The 15,504-nt window shown below is 44.9% G+C and overlaps 1 protein-coding gene across 1 annotated transcript; it reads right to left on the bottom strand.

Annotated features, from left to right (window-relative positions):
• Nucleotides 1-7,135: 7,135 nt before the first annotated feature.
• Nucleotides 7,136-13,617, bottom strand: LOC138842957 (mammaglobin-B-like). Its single transcript, XM_070061620.1, has 3 exons — nt 13,518-13,617; nt 11,376-11,563; nt 7,136-7,333 (listed from the first exon to the last, which is right to left on the bottom strand). Exons 1-3 carry the CDS (start codon nt 13,570-13,572, stop codon nt 7,295-7,297), a joined length of 282 nt encoding a protein of 93 aa, XP_069917721.1. The 5' UTR covers nt 13,573-13,617; the 3' UTR covers nt 7,136-7,294.
• Nucleotides 13,618-15,504: the final 1,887 nt, after the last annotated feature.

Here is a 15,504-nt window from a genome sequence, read left to right as displayed (position 1 = left end):
GCATGGCCACAGAAGATAGGAAGACAAAGCCTATTTGGAATGCACTAGACAAATTGCTTCATAAGAGATTACCACAAGAGCCATGTGATAATCAGCAGCCAATAGGAGAAAGACCCTGAAGGCACATCAGGGATCTTCCAATAGCCCTTCACAGCACAATGCCATGGGAAGTGTAGAGGTGACAAACTGTTTCAAAGATCTTCCAGAGAAGAATCCTTTCAGGAAAGATCTCGGGCCACACTGCTTGCCCAGGGCCAACTCCAGCACCTTCCTTGCCAGCAAAGTGTTCCAAGTTGCTGTAGCAAGGGCCGGAATGGATTCAATATGCATCCTGTTGGGGACAGACTACAGTGCCAACCATAGGATGCTGGGTTGCAGGTGTGCAGAATGGGAGAGTTGTGGGGTTGTGGCAGCTTCCACCAAGGTTTCCAAGGAAAGCCTGTGAGGTCAGACAGATGGTGTTCCAGGTTTGGAGATCTAACAGGGAAAAACCTAAAGAAGCTGTGGGGCTGAAACACAATGGAGAGACCAGGGTGGAAATCATACCTCATGGATCATGAATTTCTCAGCCCTGAGCTCCAGCTTTCAAGGGCATTTGCAGCTGAGCTTCACAGTCTAAACCCAGGAGTAGAACATAGACTGAAATAGCCTTGACATCATCAGAATTCCTGTAAAGGACACGTAAAAGTGTTCTGGTATCACAAGGGAGTCCAGGAGACAAAGAAGCAGGGGTTTCTGATCTTGACCATGACACAGAGGGATTGGGAGCTAAAGAGCCTGGGAGGTTAAGTGACTGGGATTGAACTTCTGGTGTTGTCATCACTGGTGGAGAAACAGGTACAGCCCCAGTCTCACAGAGAATGCGCTGGATATCTTACTTCTCTTTTGTGACTCTACTGAACACACTTAGCACTCCCTGGGGACTGCAAAGGACAGGACTATTTTTTACCACTTTGTAGTATTCCATAGTGTATATATAATATAATTTATTTATCCAGTCTTCGATTGATGGACATCAAGCTTTATTCCGTATCTTATCTAGTGTGATTGATCAGCAATAAACATGGGGGTACAGATCACTCTTTCATATGCTTATTTCATTTCCCTTGGGTAAATTCCCAGGAGTGGGATGGCTGGGTCATATGGTAGGTCCATACTCAGATTTTTGAAGTATCTCCATACTGTCTTCCAATGTGCTTGCAGCAGTTTACTTTCCCATCAACAGTGGGTTTTAAAGTACCCACAAAAACAAAGTCTGAAACTAACATGTATAGCATTTCTAACACCCCTATTTCCAAAACGTTTAGAAAACAGGTAACGTTCAAATATGCCTCCATTTTCGGTTAGCCATTATGGAAGCATACAGAATTCTCCATCTATACCATGTCACAAATTTGGATTTGTGAATTCAAAATCAGCATAATCAGGGTAGGAATATGATCTATCAGTTTAAAATATTAGGAGGCCAGTATGCTGTTTCAAACACCTGGGTTTGGTCCCTGGCTCTGCTTCCTAACTTCATTTTTTAGTTTATTTTTTTGAACTTTAATAAAACCAACCTAGAAACTATATAAAATTCTTGTGTGCAAAGAGTAAGCACAGTTCATGTCTTCAGATCTTTTTTTTTTTTTTACAGGCAGAGTGGATAGTGAGAGAGAGAGAGAGACAGAGAGAAAGATCTTCCTTTTGCCGTTGGTTCACCCTCCAATGGCCGCCGCAGCTGGTGTGCTGCGGCCGGCGCACCGCGCTGATCCGAAGCCAGGAGCCAGGTGCTTCTCCTGGTCTCCCATGGGGTGCAGGGCCCAAGCACTTGGGCCATCCTCCACTGCACACCCGGGCCACAGCAGAAAGCTGTCCTGGAAGAGGGGCAACCGGGACAGAATCCGGCGCCCCGACCGGGACTAGAACCAGGTGTGCCGGCGCCACAAGGTGGAGGATTAGCCTATTGAGCCGCAGCGCCGGCCCTTCAGATCTTAAAACAGACTTTACATCTTAGGGTCTGCATGATAGTAATGCCCTTTGACTTCAGTTTAATCTTGCTTGATGCTAGGAATCAGCTAGCAATGGAGATGACTCAAGTGATTGGATTCCTGTGACCCATGTGGAGGGTCTGGATTGACCTCCAGGTTCTCACACTTAACCTGGCCTAGTACTGCCATTATAGCCATTTGGGAAAGAGTCTGGAAGGAGTGGAGGTTGAGCTAAGTGAGTAAGACATCAGTTCATATGTCCGTGCCCCTATCAAAATATCTGAGTTCATATCTGGCTCTGGCTCCTGACTAGAGCTCCTTACTAAAGCATTTCCTAGGAGGCACTGGTGTTGGCTCAAGAACTTGGTCTTCTACCACCAATGCTGTATGCTTGGATTGAGTTCCTTGCTCCTGGCATTAACTGGTGGCAATAAAAACTAGCACTTTTTGAGAAGTAAACCAGCAATGGAAAATCTCTCTCTGCCTCCCTTTCTCTCTCTCATTATATTTACCTCCCTGCCTCCCTCCACTTCTCTATAATTACTCTGACTCTCAAATGAATAAATAAATTTAAGATAATTTCAAAAATAAAAGATACTGGAAGAGGGAGAGACTTTATACTGAGGCCAAAGAACTGATAAATGGCTGACTCCAAACTCAAACCCGAACTTCCTATTATACTACACTGACTGGGAACACATATGTCAGTAACAGAGTGGGAACCCAGCAAGGCATACTAAAATCTCTCTAAATACTTTCTTACCACTATTTCTAGATGTTGGGAAATATAAAAAATAATCCCTGAGCTATGCGATAAATCATGAACAAATCTGGAATTGTGATCAGCCCCATAATCCTCCAGGCAAAATTGGATTATGTGTAAGCGTAGGATATTAATAGACCCATCAGAAGTGATACCTTCACAGCAGCAATGGACTAGGGTGACAGGCAGGAGACACACAGACTGCCTCATGGTGGTTTATTGTGTTTTAAGATTTCAGCTTTACTCAAGGTCCCTGTGCTTGTGATATGAATCACAGTCTTTAAAGACTGCAGTCTTTAAAGATTTAATTCTTCTAACACACTACCCTGATATGTCTTTATATTTATTTTGTATTTATTTCATTTCCATCTCTAATGCTTTGTAATTTGGGGAGTGTGAGTATTGTCTAAATGATAAATTTATACATAAATACATTATTACTTTTCATGAGCATGAAAAGAGATTTCAGCTTTAGAAAACCATGAGAAGGATTGGGTATTATAGCAAAGATTTAAGCTGCCTCTGGTGACACTGCACCCTGTGTTGGACCATTGGTCCATATCTGAGTACAGATCCCTATTCTGCCAACTTTGCTTCCATACAGCTTTCTGTTAATGAAGCCTGTGAGTCAGCCAACGTTGATGAGATTTATCAAACCACCACTACTAGCCACCTGAAAGACCTGCATGGAGTTCTCAGCTTCCGGCCTTAACATGGTCCATCCATGGCCACTGGGGCATTGGAGAGTGAACCAACAGGTGCAAGTTCTCATTCTCACTTGCTCAATCTGTCTCCTGCTATTTTTCTTCTCCTTCTTCTCCCTCTCCCTCTTACTCCTCCTTCTCTCTCCACCTCTCCCTCTTCATCTCCTTCTGTGTTGCTCTGCCTTTCATATAGATGAAAAATAAATAAATCAACATTTTAAAAAGAGAAAACCAAGACAGATCAGTCCTCCAGACCAGGAACTGTGGGGCCAAGGATCCCAGGCCTATATGTGCCCAGTGAGCCTCAGGAAGGCTGCCCACAGAGGCTCATGGCAAATCCCAAGACCTGGCTTCCAGGTCTCCTTCCTCAGGGAAAACTGATCCATGAATTACTATCAATCCCCACATCTCCAGTCCTCACAGGGTATCAGCCTGAGGCATCTCTGTTCTGTCCCCAAGGGTTCTATTCATGTGTCCTAGAATTAACTCCTTGAGTCTCAGTTTATTCTACGAGTTTGATCATCGTGTCTTTGCCCCATCCATGTAGATCCACAGGTGTAGTGTCTTAATAGGAAGATAGGATGAGGGGACCCAAAATCTGAGAAAACACACATCAGTTATGGGATGTATGCTCACAAGATCACACATTGCCCCCCTTCTACCTGAGTGATAGCTGACCAGGTTTGTTTCAGTTACCCACTCTGAGTCCAGAGAACTGTCCTTCCATCATCACCTTACCCACATAGGTACCTTAAAACATTGCTGAAGATCTTACTTAGTGAGAATTATCTGCAGAGAAAACAACTGCTACCCTTGTCTTGATGACTTTGTTCCTCAACAAGGTTCATTGTTTAACTTTGACAGGGATACTTTAAGAAAATTCAAATTTCATTCCACCAAGAGAAAAGTTAGGGAGTGGTGTCACCAAGCTGGCATAGCAGGAACTTTTGAAGGCTCCTTACCCTCACAAAGATACAGAGCAAGCATAAATTTGGGGAGAAATGTCTTTTTCTTTTTGGGAAATGAGGAATGAGTTGAACTCCTTGTGGAACTCAGGAGAAACTGTAGATTTTTCCAACAAATTAAGGAATTCTGGACACCCTTGCATAGAATACCTTGATCCCAGGGCAACACCAAAGATCAGGAAAGCTCATAGCTTCACTCAGGCTTAGGAAGGGCTCAGACCTCATGTCCAGTTCTCACATTTCCTCGGTGAAATAACAACAGGTAATCTCTGTCGCTCCCCCATTCGCAGAGCAACGACACAGGACCCTGCGCTGTTCTTTCGTCTGCTCGGCCCTTCCCGGGTTGGCTGCCGATCCCTCCACCTCCGTGGAGGGGCAGCTCCCCCTGCCACTTTCCCCACTTCCGCCGGGGAGCCGCCCCTCCACGGAGGTGGAGGGATTGGTAGCCAACCTGGGAAGGACCAGCAGCAAACCCGGGAAGGGCCGAGCAGACGAAAGAACAGCGCAGGGTCCTGTGTCATTCCTCCGTGAATGGGGGAGCGACATAATGGTGCCGAGACTCGGATATGAAGCCTAGGAGGGATAATGGTGCCATGACTCAGATAGGAAACCTAGGAGGGAAGAAGCGGGAAAATATCGGAGAGAGACTAGGGAAGAAGGGGGAAGAAGTGGGAAAATACCAGAGAGAGAGACTAGCAAAGAGCCTAGGGAAAAGCCAGACGGAAAAAGTGCCGGGAGAAATCTAGGGTTGAAAGTGAAAGCTAGAAGAAACAGACTGGGATACAGACTGTGTGGAGAAGCCAGGAGAAATGAGAGAGAAATATTGTTGGAAGAAAAGTTAGGAAACATACCGGGTAGAGAAAAATATGTTAGGGAAAATGAAGCCGCGGGGTAGGCCGAAGCGGAGACGTAAGCGAGGTTGGGATTCGTCAAGTCAGCCCGGGGAGCAAAAGGCAAAAAACTAAAACAAGAAGCGGAGACGTAAGCTAGGTTGGAATCCATCAGATTAGCCCGGGGAGCAAAAGACGGGAAGCCAAACCGAAAAGCGGAGACGTAAGCTAGGTTGGAATTCGTCAGGTTAGCACGGGGAACTTAGACTGAAAACTAAACCGAGAAGCAGAAACGTGAGCTAGGCTGTGATTCGCAGAAGCTGCCGCGCGCAGAGAAAGCGCGCAGGGCACAAGCAGAGAGAGCGCACGGGGCATGAGTAGATAGGAGAGCGCGGGGCTAGCGCGGAGGCTGTGGGGCAGGCGTGAAAAGGCGTGGAGACCAAGGAGCGCGCGAAGCCGATAAGCCACAGAGATGAGAAAAGCGCGGGCTGAAGCCGTGCAGAGCAGGGAAGCCGCCGTGGGGCGAGGCGCCGAGAAGCCGCTTCGGGGCAGGCGCCGGGAAACTGCGGGGATAAGAGAAACAGAAGTATAGAAGTAAAATGAGAGAAATAGGAATGCTGGCAGATAGAAGTAAAATAGGAGAGATAGGAATGCCCGGAGATAGAGAAATAGAGAAAAATAAGGCCTCCCCACAACATGGCAATGAGAGGGCTTGGATTCGGTCTGCCTGATTATTAAGGCAATAAGCACCTGCAGGCAGAATATCCGCTGCAGGTCACCGAAGATAAGCACGAATCAACACCAATAAGTCTCCCCACAAGACGGCAATGAGAGAGCTCGGATTTGGTCTGCCTGATTAGTAAGGCGATAAGCACTTGCAGGCAGCTGGAGCAGAGCATGCACTGCGGGGCACCGAACACAGGCACGCATCAGCGCCTAAAAACCTCTTCACAACATGGCGAAGAGAGGACCCGGATTCGGTTTGCCTGATTGGTAGGGCTTGTAAGCACCTGTGGGCAACTCTAGCAAGCAGAGCAGAGTGTGCGCCGCGGGGCACCAAAGACAGGCGCGTATCAATGCCAAAGAATAAAAAGAAAGGGGGAATTGTGGGGAGCAACTCGGACTAGACTAAGTTACTGGAATTAAGACTTATTCTAAGCATCTGCTCTCCCACAATATGGCACTGTGAGAGGAGTAAACAGCTTCTACGCAGCTGCCTCCAGTTCGACCAATAAACTGCAGGAGCTGCTCCTGATTGGAGGAGAGCAGCATGCTCGGCATGTGGGTAGCAGAGTTGGGATTGGTGGAAGAGGACTATAAAGGAGGAGAGAGACAACATGCACCAGGAACATCCGGATAACATCTGAGCAGCCCCCAAGAGAGCCGGCCGGCTGTGTGCCGCTACCCCACAGAAGTGGGGAAAGTGGCAGGGGGAGCCGCCCCTCCACGAAGGTGGAGGGATCTGCAGCCAACCCGGGAAGGACCAGCAGCAAACCCGGGAAGGGCCGAGCAGACAAAAGAACAGCGCATGGTTTAGTGTCATTCCTCCACGAAGAGGGGGAGCGACTAACCTCCATACTGAAATCTTGGAACTGGGATGGTTCTGGTAGAACCTAGTAACCCAACAAAGAACTGAGGTAGTGACTTGGGTTGGTAGATACCACTGACCTTTGTTTCTCAACAAGGATGAGTCTAGAAAACACAGCTCATGAGCTGTGCAGAGAAAGAAATCTTTGATACATGCAACCTGCACCCCAGAATCTATTACGGGGGAGTAAAGCAAGCTGCCCAATTGCACACCCTTGACTCTGTTAATGCATTGTCTACATTTGCACCCACAACCAGGTGGGAGGGGCCTCTAAAACCTTGACTTCTATGAGAGAAGAAAAAGGAAGCTTCTTGCAGTGGGTTTATTTAAATTAACTATACTTCAGGTTTCAACAACGTCTTCCATATTACTGATCAAAGGGGAAAGTCAAAAGGAAAAGTTGAGATTTCTGCCAGTCCACAGTCGGGTTGTGAGCATCGTCTGGATTCCTCTGAGCCAAAGTTCTTGTGACAGTTAATACGCAGCACAGTAAAGGCTGTCATATATCGTATGCTGCAAAACAAAAGCAGACAAATCACCTAGGCTTTCAACACTCTCTTTGAAAAGGAAATATTGATATCCAGATGCTTCTTGTCATTTCCCTTGCCTTTGTTTAAAAAGGTAAATATCTAAGAAAACTAGGACTGAAAGCAAAATTAGAATCATGTTCTCACTTATTCTACAACACAGAGAGACACTTTTGGATTCACAGCAGAAGTTGGTGTTTTGGGAATCTTCCCTACCATTGATAATGTCAATATTTCTTTTCTCCAAAAGAACTGTTCTTTGCAATAATTTAGCCAGTACAAATTCTGTCTGTTCTTTTGCTTGAGGACCTACACACTGGAGCTGTTTCTGAAACCACTGTTCAATATAGGGTTTTCCAACCTCTGCTTTCATACAAGGTATGATGTTTCAAGGTTCCTCAATGGCCTTAGATTGAAAACTATTATAATAGTCTGGGGATATCCATCATTGACTTTGGAACCTACAATTAAAACAGCACTGTGCTAGGAATTATTCCACTAATCTGTGTCTTCCTTTGTTGGTTGTTTGGTATTGAGTACACTTTTTAAAAATATTAATTCATGGCCGGTGCCGCGGCTCACTAGGTTAATCCTCCGCCTTGCGGTGCCGGCACACTGGGTTCTAGTCCCGCTTGGGGCGCCAGATTCTGTCCCGGTTGCCCCTCTTCCAGGCCAGCTCTCTGCTGTGGCCAGGGAGTGCAGTGGAGGATGGCCCAGGTGCTTGGGCCCTACACCCCATGAGAGACCAGGAAAAGCACCTGGCTCCTGGCTCCTGCCATCGGATCAGCGCGGTGCGCCGGCCGCAGCGCGCCGACCGTGGCGGCCATTGGAGGGTGAACCAAGGGCAAAGGAAGACCTTTCTCTCTGTCTCTCTCTCTCACTGTCCACTCTGCCTGTCAAATAAATAAATAAATAAATATTAATTCATTATCACATTTAATTTTTGTTCATAGTTATCATCTATGTTCCCATTAAACCAAGGTCTTTTCACTGTTTACTTGTTAAAATCTTATTTGATGAAGTATTAAGCCTTTTTACTGTAATGTAATTTAAATATGTTATTTCAGGGGGCTGGCGCCGTGGCTCACTTGGTTAATCCTCCGCCTGCAGTGCTGGCATCCCACATGGGCACTGGTTTCTAATCCCTGTTGCTCTTCTTCCAGTCCAGCTCTCTGCTGTGGTCCTGGAGGGCAGTGGAGGATATCCCAAGGGCTTGGGCACCTGTACCCTCATAGGAGACCAGGAAGAGGCACCTGGCCCCTTGTTTCGGATTGGCACAATGCTGGCCGTAGCGGCCATCTGGGGAGTGAACCAACGGAAGGAAGACCTTTCTCTCTGTCTCTCTCTCTCTCTCACTGTCTATAGCTCTACCTGTCAAATAAAAAATATGTTATTTCAAAAACTAAAAATAGACAAAGAAATGGAGACATAAGGGAGGTGTCATGTAGATAACGTGTGGGAAGGGAATATCATTTTGTTCTTAGAATTGAATCTGCAAATCACACTGAGTCTGTGAAAACCTCATTGATCATTAAAATTACAAAAGATTTCAAAGAAAAAGGGGAAAATGTGCCCATTTAATATTTAACTATATTGTTGTGGTTTTTTTCTGCAGAAATTGCTTTAGCTCTCATCATCAATGTATTAATTACAGTTTTTGTATTATTATTACTGATATTTCACATGTTTAGGAGCCACCGTATTATCTGTAAACTGTATATTCATAAGATTTGTCCATTTGCTTTTAGTTGTCTCTTTTGGTATAACTTTAAAAATATAAATATGAATTCATTTATTTTTAAGGAAGAGTAACAGAAACAGAGGGAGACACAGAGCTATAGAGATCTTCCATCTATTGATTCCTTCTCCAAATGCCTGCAACAGCTGATTCTCCCATGTGATTGGAAAGAACTGACTGCAGCCCAGGCACATTACCAGGAAGTGCAGTCAGAAGTGGGACTACCACCACACACTCAAATCTGAGATGTGGCCTCTGAGGAGGCAGCTTAACCTGTTCACCTACCAGGCCTGCCATATAAATACATTTTTTTTGACAGGCAGAGTGGACAGTGAGAGAGAGAGAGACAGAGAGAAAGGTCTTCCTTTGCCGTTGGTTCACCCTCCAATGGCCGCCGCGGCCGGCGCGCTGCAGCCGGCGCACCGCGCTGATCCGATGGCAGGAGCCAGGAGCCAGGTGCTTTTCCTGGTCTCCCATGGGGTGCAGGGCCCAAGCACCTGGGCCATCCTCCACTGCACTCCCTGGCCACAGCAGAGGGCTGGCCTGGAAGAGGGGCAACCGGGACAGAATCCGGCGCCCCGACCGGGACTAGAACCCGGTGTGCCGGCGCCGCTAGGCGGAGGATTAGCCTAGTGAGCCGCGGCGCCGGCCTAAATACATTTTAACTTTTTAATTTATTTGTTTTTACTTTACTTGAAACCAGAGGTGGGGGAGGGGAGAGAGGGAGGAAGAGAGAGAGAGAGAAAGAGACAGAGAGACAGAGAGATAGAGAGAGAGCAAAAGAGAGAGAGAGAAAGACTCATACAGAGGGATCTCCCATTTGTTGATTCATTTCCAAAATACTTGTAACGGCCTAGTCTGGGTCAGGCTTAAGCCAAGACTCTGCATCTTAATCTGGGTTTCCCACTTGGAAGGCAGGGTCCTAAGCATTACAGTCACAACTTCCTGACTCCCAGGATGCAAATTAACTGGAACCTGCAATTGGAGGCAGAATCAAGATTCAAAACTAACCATTAAAATATAATATGTGGGGGCTGGCGCCCCGGCTCACTAAGCTAATGCTCCGCCTTGTGTTGCTGGCACACTGGGTTCTAGTCCTGGTCAGGGCACCGGATTCTGCCCTGGTTGTCCCTCTTCCAGACCAGCTCTCTGCTGTGGCCCGGGAAGGCAGTGGAGGATGGCCCAAGTGCTTGGGCCCTGCACCCCCATGGGCGACCAGGAGAAGCACCTGGCTCCAGGCTTCGGATCAGCGCGGTGCACCGGCCGCAGCGCATCGGCCGCAGCGGCCATTGGAGGGTGAACCAACGGCAAAAAGGAAGACCTGTCTCTCTGTCTCTCTCTCTCTCACTATCCACTCTGCCTGTCAAAATAATAATAATAATAATAATAATATGTACGAATCCTAAGCAATGTCTTAATTACACAAATCAACCATTCAAAGTGGATTGTTCAAGATAAAATAACCCCTCCATCTTAAATTGCAGGCATTACTCTTTTTCTCCCTACATTTATGACATAATTCTAAATTTTCTATTATGTAATGTATTCATAGGATATTTGGATATTTAGAAAAACTTTTAAAAATCTCAAGAACACTGAAATTTAAAAAGCATTTGCTGTCATTACTCTTGATGTCTGCTTGCAACAATTCTTTCAGCCATGGTTCTTTCACACCCATGACCTCTAGTTGTACATGCATGAGATCCATATAGAAATGTTGCATTGATTTCAGTCATGTATGCAAAGAAATCATGGTTCGTGGCATGTGCACTTGAATTCTTTATATAAAATGAAGCAAGAGCTGCACACATGTTGTTTGCTGTACTCTGAGAACTTTTAAGGACTTTTCTACCATTTATTTTGAAAGAGGAAACTTATTTTTGGTTGTTCCTGTGAATGTGTGTCACTTCAGGTGTCACATTTTCATCTTAACAGAAAATGTGTCTCTCCCAGTGTGTGTGTGTGTATGTGTGAGGGCCTCTCTGTGCACCCTGAATCTATATGTATGAATTTGTGTGTTTCTGTGTGCATGGACCTGAGAGTGAAGGTTAGGTAAGGCGTTTCTGAAGTGTTCTTTTCCCTGTTTGGCCATTTTCAAATATCATTGTTTGAACATTCCTGAAATGAAGTGTCAAATCACCCTAAGGACAAGATTAAACTTATGATAGCTGGACAGATCTATAGTTACATAACCTTTTCACACGCTGTTTGTCATTATTGATGATAAATTTAGAACCTGCTCCTTCCTCGTCTGTGATTTACACGACAGAAGATGAGAAAATCAACATACCACCATGACTCGGAAGTTGGCCAGAGTCTCATTGCTCTGGCTGAGGAAGCACTCCTTGAACTCCTCTACAGCTGCTTCGGTTTGCTCAGTGTGGATGAACCTCTGAAGATCTGCTTTGTATTCCTCCACAGAAACCGATGGATCGATGGTCTTTTCCACGACGCTCTCCAGAAGAACGCAACCAGAACCTGGGGAGTAAGCATGACAACATGTGCTCAATTCCAGGAGGTGGGAGCGCACTTCTGTGGAGTCCTAGTGATATTAGTCATCTTCATACATGGCCATGGAAACGTGGATTCAGAAAGCTTTAGGAGCAAGGTCCAGTATTCTCAATTCTAGGACAGGAAATGTAGGCTCTTGGGGTCACCTCTGATACTGACAATGCTTTTCCTGACCTCCTCTTTTCTGCCAAAAGAAGACAAACTGTACAAATTAGTTTAATTAAGCAGTTCAAGAAATGATATGTTCTGATTTGGTGGAGTACATATAAGACACCTTTTGTGTTTATTCAATATCATTAGACATAACACTAGTCTCAGTGGCCCACAAAAGCCCAAGTGTTAAAGTATTGCCAATTCTTATGTTAATGGACATTGATTAATGATTAAAGAATGAAAGGTGGAAATTTTATGCGATTATGATATCTGAGTGTTGTGCCTTTGGAAAATGCTTATATTGGATTAAAATGACGGGGTAGAGTCACCAAGATCAAAGCATGGTGGTTTTAAAAGATAGATACGGTGGGGACTGGCATTGTGGTGTGGCGGGTAATGCCAGGCATGCACTACTGGCTAGTTAGAGTTCCGGCTGCTCCTCTTCTGATCCAGCTCTCTGCTATGGCTTGGAAAAATAGTAGAAAATGGCCCAAGTTCCTGCGTCCCTGTACCCACATGGGAGACCGGGAAGATGCTCCTGGTTCTTGCTCTGGATCAGCACAGCTCCAGCCATTGTGGGCATTTGGGGAGTGAACCAGCAGATGGAAGACCTACCTCTGTCTCTGCATCTCCTTCTTTCTCTGTGTAACTCTGACTTTCTAGTAAATAAATAAATCTTTTTTAAAAAACAAAGGCAGGTACCAGCAGAGGCAAAAGGCCTGAAATGCTCCCACAGTTCTCTCCTAGGAGCAAAAACTTTAAAGGGAGAGAGAGAGAGAGACGGAATACAGCATGCTTTCGGTCTCACTGTGCTTCCGAGCTCAGGATGAGACACTGTCTGAGTAATGATGCGCCACCATCATCAAATGCCAAACCCACAAGCTCCTGGATTTTAGAGTGTGAGCATTCAAAACCATGAAAATAGATAAATGTTTACATATTTATAAATTTCTTCCTACTTGTCTCAAGGATTCTTCAGTAAAGTAAGGAAAAGTTTACTAATATAATACTTCAACATTATAATTCAGTGCAATCAGACAGATGTCCAGCACTGCAGAAGTAGGAGGAGTACAATAGTGTCCATTAGTTCTATTCACTCTGTTATTTCTAAGCAAAAAAAAAAAATACAGAGAATTTGAGCCTCATGAAAGAATCTGTTGTGGATCACTCTGTTCAGGAGAAGAAAGAGCTCAGGGCTTGGATCCCTCTAAATGAATTCTTTCATCAGCTCCAGGATTTTTTATTTAGTTGAATGTAATCCTATCACTTTTAAAACCCATCTTCACTGTTATAAGCAATAAGTGAAGTGGGCCCAGAACTGATGTGGGACACTGGGTTACACACTGCAGCCTAAGGCTTCCCCTGGGAGGTCTCCAGCTTCCTCTCACAGTGAAGAGATTCTGTGAGTGCCTACTTCAGGAAGCTCCATTGCATTGCAATGTCATGGTGCCATCAGTATTGCCCTTTCATGCTCTCCTGAAATACTCAATTCTAATATTTAACCCCAAGATCCATCCTGGTTTTCATGGTAGCTATATAAATGGTGGAGCACAATGAATGGCAGCAAAACATAACACAGTTTCAGTGCAGGGGAAAAGACCCTGAGAAAATAGTTCTTTCTTGGAACTAATGGTAATTTGTAGGTCAATTAAACCTGGCCCTTTCTACTGAAGCTCACCTGGACTGGCACTAAGGGATTGGCTGGGACCCTTGGAGGCCCAGTTAACAACGTCTAGTCCAAAGGCAGCCCTCCCTGTACAGAACTCACCTGCATAGCAGTAAAGGGGGAGGGCAGCAAGCAGGAGGACCATAACCACCTTCATGTTGAGGCTGCTGTGTTTGGCTCTTCCCTGTAGGTGACAGGAATCAAGGAAGTCACTCTGGAGGACAGCACCCAGAATTGCTCTATTTATTCCCCAGTGGTCACTCAGCCCCTCCCACGAATGAAAGAATGTTTCATGGGATTGAACAAAAAATAGCCTCCCCAAATGGAACCCAGCCAGTCTAATCTGTTTGTAGAGACCTGGAGAGAGCAAATTTGGACTCAGGACAACATTTAGACTGTCATCGTGACACTTCCTTTGGGAAAATGAAGTCGGAATGTTTTTTAAAATAAGTAAAACACAGCAGTGTGTTGTCCTGTGTTAGCATTTTTATTATTAATTTGGAATTCAAATGATTCTCCTTCTCTTCTCTCCATTTCTATTCTCGTAACAATTGGCTTTCACTTCTACCTCTCCTTATTCTTCATAGGAAACAAATCTGTAACCTGTATGTCTGGTATCCTTTAATGAGACAGCAGAAATGGTTGCAAGAATGTAAAATTCCAAACATGCAATTTCCGTTTTAATAGTGTTAAAATGCTAAGAAATGCTCACTGAAATATGAATGGAAAGCCACTCTATAGCGCCACTCAGTGGCAGGGACTGCGGGTTCTTTAATATGTACTACAGCAATCCCTTAGGGAGCGTGACCATTCAATTTACTTGCTATGGTGCATCTTGCAGGGTGAAAGGCGACATGAAATGCACCTCATGGTCCTGAGAAAGGTGCAGTGTGGAGCTAACTCCCTGTGAGTCGATCTCATCCTTTCTCCAAGTTTCAGGAAGTGTAGTACAGAGATAATTCAACTTCCCTGGGACACTGCTACTAAGTAGCTGACCCAGAATATGCAGTGCAGTGTTCTTGCTCTATAGACCTATATGTGACTTGTCTTACTTCATGGTTATGACCACCAGGTACCTCCATGATGCCTCAGATGGATCTTTGTGACTTTGATTTTCACACTTGTGATACGTGAATTCCTTGTTTGTATCTGCAGAAGTCCCATAGATTTTTGCTTCAGAACACTGATCCCTATACACTCCCTTCATCCAAAGGCACCACTCCTTGGTCTCTTTCTTATTTCCTCCACCTCTGTTTATCCCCTCATTCACAGGACCGCTGGCTCTGAGAGTAACCCTCACTCAACATCTCCAAGATCCTGATCACTGGCCTCTTCAAACTATTTCTGACGCCTTGAGGATGCAGGCCTTGGACTCTCCTTTGTTTAAAAAAGTCATAAAATAGTGACTAAGAATAATTGTGGCATCAATTGGGGGAGTAAAAATTAGCTTAACAAAAACTTTGCTGATTATGTTGCATGCTTTCTTCCTAGGTTTATTGAGAAACAAGACCTCATTTATATATAAAGCCTTAGTAAAGACAAACATCACAGTACACTCTAAAACCAGGCATCAGCTTAACAGATTAACATCTTGGGTCATCTCCCAGCCACATTTCATTTTCTGACTGAAAATGTGGTTGTCTTGTATGAAAGACGAAGGTGAATGGAGAATTCAGTTGAGCCCTTTTCATGCTGGGCCTCATTCATTTCAGGTCTCCTTGTCTACCAGTGATCTTACCTTACGTGCCAATCCAGATCTATCTAATGTCTTGGGATCACTACCAGATTAGGAAGCAAGCCAAGGTCAGGAGCAAGGCACTGACTAATCCTTCTTCACTACTTCAGAAATACCTAAACTTTACAAAGCTTGACCTTATGTGATATGTGCACTCAAATATTTGTTGTACTTATGTATTTAATCCTTATATCCTTATTAAAGTGATTTGGTTCATTAGATATATTACATCAACCTGTTCAGCAAGGCGTGAATAATATGTTATTCCAATTCCATGCCAATTTTTTCCTGTTGTTCATAGTCTTCCACATTTGTGGGCTGCTTCTTCTCCTTAGGACAAAAGAAGTGGTATAA

The sequence above is a fragment of the Oryctolagus cuniculus genome, chromosome 1 (assembly GCF_964237555.1).
Source record: "Oryctolagus cuniculus chromosome 1, mOryCun1.1, whole genome shotgun sequence".
Classification (NCBI taxonomy): Eukaryota; Metazoa; Chordata; class Mammalia; order Lagomorpha; family Leporidae; genus Oryctolagus; species Oryctolagus cuniculus.
Note: the sequence above shows the minus strand (reverse complement) of the source record. Positions and strands in the feature narration are given on the sequence as shown.

What these genes read in the sequence shown, in the direction of transcription:
- LOC138842957 (XM_070061620.1), bottom strand. Translation starts at nt 13,572, where the DNA reads ATGAAGGTGGTTATGGTCCTCCTGCTTGCTGCCCTCCCCCTTTACTGC. An exon ending in CCCCCTTTACTGCTATGCAG is followed by an intron (nt 11,564 to 13,517) that starts GTGAGTTCTGTA and finishes CTTACTCCCCAG; the next exon opens with GTTCTGGTTGCGTTCTTCTG. An exon ending in CCAACTTCCGAGTCATGGTG is followed by an intron (nt 7,334 to 11,375) that starts GTATGTTGATTT and finishes TTTGTTTTGCAG; the next exon opens with CATACGATATATGACAGCCT.